Raw genomic sequence first — 5,506 nt, forward strand, 5'->3', positions numbered from 1 at the left:
CACTATACAAATCATGACGCCGAGGGGGTCTCGTGGTCTGGAGGTTACGGTGTTCGCCTCTCATTCAATAGGTCCTGGGTAGGAAACCTGAAAACGATCTAAACATTAATTTCTTCTCTGAAACGTTCTCCTTTCACCTCCCTTTCCTGCTCTCAAGTCATTTTCTGTCGTCTGCTTTCATCTCCAGTTATCCCCCCTCCCCCCTGTCAACCCCCAAACCTCTGGGCTTCTGATTCTTTCCATTCCAACTCCTGGCTCCTTCTTATTGCTGTCTTTCAGCCATACCCCTAATCTTAGGGTAGGTAAGTTCGAACACTTAGACTTCTCGGATAGGCTGGAAAATATCTTGGAGGTCCCGTGTGCAAGTTGCACACGTTAGAGATCCCTTATTGGTCCTAAAATCGATAAGTCTAGGCTTCGGCCGCCACCAGTGCAAAAATTAGAAATTTTCCACCAAAGCTGAAAATGCTTAATATGACAACAACCAAATTGTGTCCCGCACGCTCATATGACCTTATGTAGTTGCGAGCGCCGTAAAATTCTTACCAGAACAACTGCAAAAGTTCTTATGACAATGTAAAAGAAAGTTCAAAAGTTCACGTGTCATTATTTTAGTAGCCTATTCCCTGAAATATTACAATGGCTCGTTCCAGTGACAATGACATTGACAGTGACGATGACAGTAACGGTGACAGTAACGGTGATGGTGACAGTGACGGTGACAGTAACAATGACAATGACATTGACGGTGACAGTGACAATGACAGTGGTGGTGACAGTGACGGTGACGGTGACAGTGACGGTGACAGTGACAGTGACGGTGACAGTGACGGTGACGGTGACGGTGACAGTGACAGTGACAGTGGTGGTGACAGTGACAGTATGACGGTGACAGTGACAGTGGTGGTGACAGTGACGGTGACAGTGACAGTGACGGTGACGGTGATAGTGACAGTGGTTGTGACAGTGATGGTGACAGTGACGGTGACAGTAACGATGACAGTGACCGTGATGGTGACAGTGACAGTGGTTGTGACAGTGACGGTGACAGTGACAGGGATGGTGACAGTGACAGTGGTTGTGACAGTGACGGTGACAGTGACAGTAACAATGATAGTGGCAGTGACTGTGACAGTGACGGTGATAGTGACAGTGACGGTGACAGTAACGATGACAATGACAGTGACGGTGACAGTGACAGGGATGGTGACAGTGACAGTGACAGTGACAGTGACAGTGCGAGTGCACCTGCCATCCAAACAGTGGGGCACCGCCCCTCCCTCTGCTACAACATTTGCGGTCGACCACAAGGATGTTATAAACAACAAAAAAACAACGACAAACAAAACAACACCAACAACCACCTATAAATCAAAACAGGAGTCTATTTTGGGGTTAGAATGTTCAACAGTTCAAGGCCATAAAGAAAAAGAAATCGGTCAGCGTGTGGTTAAAAACGGTGTACGACATGATTATTCTGTTTCATAGGCCTATTATCATCCTGTGGGGGTCATTGATATTATTATACATTTTCATCTACTTAATAACAATAATAATAATAATAATAATAATAATAATAATAATAATAATAATAATAATAATAATAATAATAATAATAATAATAATAATAATAATAATAATAATAAAAGTAATAATAATAATAATAATAATAATAATAAATGACATTTATATAGCGCTCAACCCCGATTTAAGTACGCACGCTCTGAGCGCTTTACAATACAGTACAACGTACAGCAGTAACATAAAATGTGTTTTGACTGAAACAAAATTACTCCTAATATTCGTCTTATTAATTTAAAAGCGGAAACGACTTCAGCTGACATTTGAAAGAATCATAAGGTTTGATTTCTCTTAAAGTACTTGGTAAAGCATTCCAGATCATGGGGCCTTGGTATTCAAATGCCCTTTATTGGCGCTCATATGACCTTATGCAGTTGCGAGCGCCGTAAAACCCTCTACTATAAATAAATAAATAAATAAAATGCCCTTTCACCCATTGTTTTAAGTTTCATAGATGGTAACATAATTTTCTTTCTGTCAGCTGATGGCCTCAAACTGCGAGTTGGAAAGTACAGTCTTAACAGATTTGATAAATATGATGGCGCATTATCATTCAAATATGTGTGACATAGGGTGGCCAACCTGTACACAATTCTTTTCTTCCTTGGCTCGTCAGTGTGAGCAACAGTGACTGAACTCGTTACTGAAATAGTCGCGAGAAACAGTTATGTGACAGTTAGTTGATAACACGGAACGGCGATAGAATAAGTACAGGAGACCTTAGACTTTGTGAACAGCACTTTGGCTTACTGCTATCAGCCTGCGTACAACTACTGCGATTGTTTAGTGCACAGATCATTCATTGTCAAGTCTTTATAAGCAAGACACTCTCTACAGTTTGTGTGTATATTATCTCCATAGCTGTTTTGTCTGGACATCTATGGTGATTCTGCGTGTAAGTAAAAAAAGGTGTACATGTGCAGGAAGTAATAGACCGTCTGTGTACATAAGAGACGATTTTCTCTATAACGAACGAAGTCAGACAAAGATCTACGACAGCAAGAAACAGAATTGTGTTTATACATTGGCCTATATTTGGCTATTTTATGATCTAAAGAGTCTTTTCACACGGGACACCAGGAGCTGTTTGTGGGCATCAACAGTGATTCTGTGGATAGCTCAACGTTTCAAATATTTCTAAAACCGCGATCGTAAAATACGTACATATTCATTGGCACAATGGAGGTGACTTTGCGATTCCTGACGTGTTTTTCGATGCTGTTATGCCTGATTGCTTCTCTGTCGTCTGCATCAAGTGAGACTGTGAACACTCGGAAATACACTCAAGAACGGCCTCTTTCTGCTGACGATCGTAAAGATGTTCGTCTAGAGAGGGTGCAGCAGACGACAAACAAGACAGAAAGTCTGCCTGGTGAGAAACGACACAGCGCAAACGAATCGAAATCAAAGCTGAAGCAGAAACCATCTTCTGGGAATTCCCGAGAGCGAGTTTCCGGAGTGACACCTTTCTCACAAGACGCAATGACGTCATACTTGTCGAGAAAACGCGAATGGGAAGATCCCTCTTTCGACGTGTCGTGTTTTGTCTGTGAGCTGACAGTTGGCACGATTCAAAAACTTCTCAGCAACTCCACGAATTGGGACATAATTGAGGAAGAGGTGGTGAAGATCTGCATTCTGTTCAAAGTCGAGGATGCGCGAGTCTGCAGAATGGTGGTCAAGCAGTTCCAGGTGAGCTGCGTCAAAGACAGCATTGAGTTATAAATAGAATTGAGGTACAATTAATCTTTCTTACCAGGGGTTCTTAAATGATATCTCACTTCGACCTGGTGAGAATTGGTACCCGGCTATGTAGACAGCTAAATTTTATATAATTTGTTTTAGTAAGCATTTTACGGAACTAACAACACAACTGGGTCGTATAAGTGTCGAAGATTAAAGGTGTTACAAGATAGCATTTTTATCTTTACTTGTCCATCTTCTGCTGTCGTTAAGTTAAGTGTTGAAGAGAGATGCAGTCTTCTATAGTAGGCCAGCTCTGCAGCTCTTTCAATTTGGGATAATAATAATATTATAATTTCTCAGGAAATGCAAGAAAGTAACAATAAACACAAAAAAGAGCAGAGATAAGGAAGATCGAAGTTGGATAGGAAAGAAGGGGTTAAACACACCAGAGCACCATCCAACCACCCACAAAATCGTTTACAGTTTGCTGTAGTGTTTGAGCGTTTTAATCGTCAGCTTGTACTGTATGCTTCCCGAGAAGTGGTGAATGTTTCTGAATCTTCTTGGGTGTGCTGGGTTAACCGGAAGTCATTTTTTTTAAAGTACAGTATATCATCAACATCGTGATAAGATCGGACAACTATACAAAATTTTCGATTTTTCTTTTTTTTTTCGCCAAACGTATTCTACGAAGTATGTTTCATAATAACGCTGGTTAAAAAATCTATATTCGAATAAATAACCAAAAAGTAGACTTTTTTAGCGGTATGAAAATCAAATAACTATAAGCCGCCTTTTTAAATTATTACTTTTTTTTCGACTCTTGAAAATTTTACCCGATGTCCCTTATCCAATCGTATCCCAATGGTTAGGATAATATTATGCTGTTTTTGCACTTTTTACAGGAGAGCCAAAAATAAAAACTTGAATGTCGTTACCAAGAAAACAATTCTATGTGATGCATCTTAGTGAAACCAGGCGCTTGTCAAAATGATGACATTGAAGAAACCGGCATTTTTTCTGGCCGTCGGGCAATTTTTTGTCCAATTTTCTTCTTTTTTTTTTCTTTTTTTTTTGGCTCTATACCTTTTATGTCTATTTATCAAAAACACATTTCTGGGTGGATTTTACTAAAAAACATTGATTAAAGGCACAAAAAAATGTAATTTTCGGTTTCCAACTACTCCCAAGCTAAGGATAAATCAAACTTTAGCTGCCATTTTCTCATTAATTTTACCCCTGAAGCCAGGCGACCCTCCCCTCACATATGTTTCACTATAATTACGTAGTGGAATCAGGCGCTCGTGAATGTTTGGGGCATATGAGGTTATTGGTATCATCTTAAAACCTGTTCCTTTGCCTTCTTTTTTGGTGAGAAAATACCCATCTATCTTGAATAGAAGTCGAGATATTTACGATTGAAAGAGGAGAGGGTCGCCTGGTTTCAGATGTAAAACTAACGAGAAAATGGCCACCAAAATTTGGTAATTTCCATAGCCTGAGGGTCCTTGAAAACTGAAAATTTACAATAATTTTTGGTGCCTTTAATCAATGTTTTTTCAATAAAATCCATTCAAAATGTGTTTTTGAATGGGCATTAAAGGTGTTAAGCCAAAAGAAGAAAATTTGGAGAAAAAAAATTTGTCGATCTGCCCCCCAAAAAATGCAGATTTTTTTTTATTTCAGTATTTTGAAAAGCGCCTGATTTCACCACAATGCCTCACATATTTGCTTTAAAGATGATAAGGACGTGAATGTCATAACTGTATTCTCTAATATTGACTTATAATATTTGCTAAGAGTTTGTTTTGTACATGGTAACAACATTCAGTTTATTTTGGCTCTCCTATAAAATGGTTTTAAAAAATAACTGAATGCAGATATATTGTACTTAAACCCTATCCGTACGTCGTTGTGTTTTACTATCGTATCCATAAGACGTGGGGAACTCTGTGCCACCACTTTCCAAAGAAGAAATTTACTCGTTAATCCGATCCGTACGCTTTGCAGAGCAGTCTGTCAAAATGGATTTCTTTTAAAAACTAAATACTGAAAGTTTCAAAGAGATCTTTGCACTAGAAATATTTCAAAATGTGAAGAATACAACCCCGAGGGAGCAAAATGACCCCAGTGCGTACGGAGAGGGTTAAACAATGACGGTGGTTATTATATCGGTTGTAAACCACAGGAAGAGCTCGCTTTTAAAAGAGCGGGGATACGTATTATGCAAATTATTACT

At 39.3% G+C, this 5,506-nt stretch overlaps 2 protein-coding genes across 2 annotated transcripts in view; both read left to right on the top strand.

Annotated features, from left to right (window-relative positions):
• The first annotated feature begins 676 nt into the window (after positions 1 to 676).
• LOC101855134 (clumping factor A-like) lies at positions 677 to 2,736 on the top strand. Its single transcript, XM_013087481.1, has 3 exons — positions 677 to 802; positions 882 to 1,188; positions 2,639 to 2,736. The coding sequence occupies exons 1-3, from the start codon at positions 677 to 679 to the stop codon at positions 2,734 to 2,736; spliced, it is 531 nt and encodes a 176-aa protein (XP_012942935.1).
• LOC106012980 (sphingomyelin phosphodiesterase) overlaps positions 2,173 to 5,506 on the top strand; it is a gene marked incomplete at its 3' end in the record, with an annotated part of 7,366 nt that continues 4,032 nt past the window's right edge. The window contains 1 exon segment of the mRNA XM_035972152.1: positions 2,173 to 3,274. Within this exon segment, the coding sequence (XP_035828045.1) occupies positions 2,761 to 3,274 (514 nt within the window).

Source organism: Aplysia californica, unplaced genomic scaffold (assembly GCF_000002075.1).
Source record: "Aplysia californica isolate F4 #8 unplaced genomic scaffold, AplCal3.0 scaffold00592, whole genome shotgun sequence".
NCBI lineage: Eukaryota > Metazoa > Mollusca > Gastropoda > Aplysiida > Aplysiidae > Aplysia > Aplysia californica.

What these genes read in the sequence shown, in the direction of transcription:
- LOC101855134 (XM_013087481.1), top strand. Translation starts at nt 677, where the DNA reads ATGACAGTAACGGTGACAGTAACGGTGATGGTGACAGTGACGGTGACA. An exon ending in CGGTGACGGTGACAGTGACG is followed by an intron (nt 803 to 881) that starts GTGACAGTGACA and finishes TGACAGTGACAG; the next exon opens with TATGACGGTGACAGTGACAG. An exon ending in CGATGACAATGACAGTGACG is followed by an intron (nt 1,189 to 2,638) that starts GTGACAGTGACA and finishes TATGATCTAAAG; the next exon opens with AGTCTTTTCACACGGGACAC.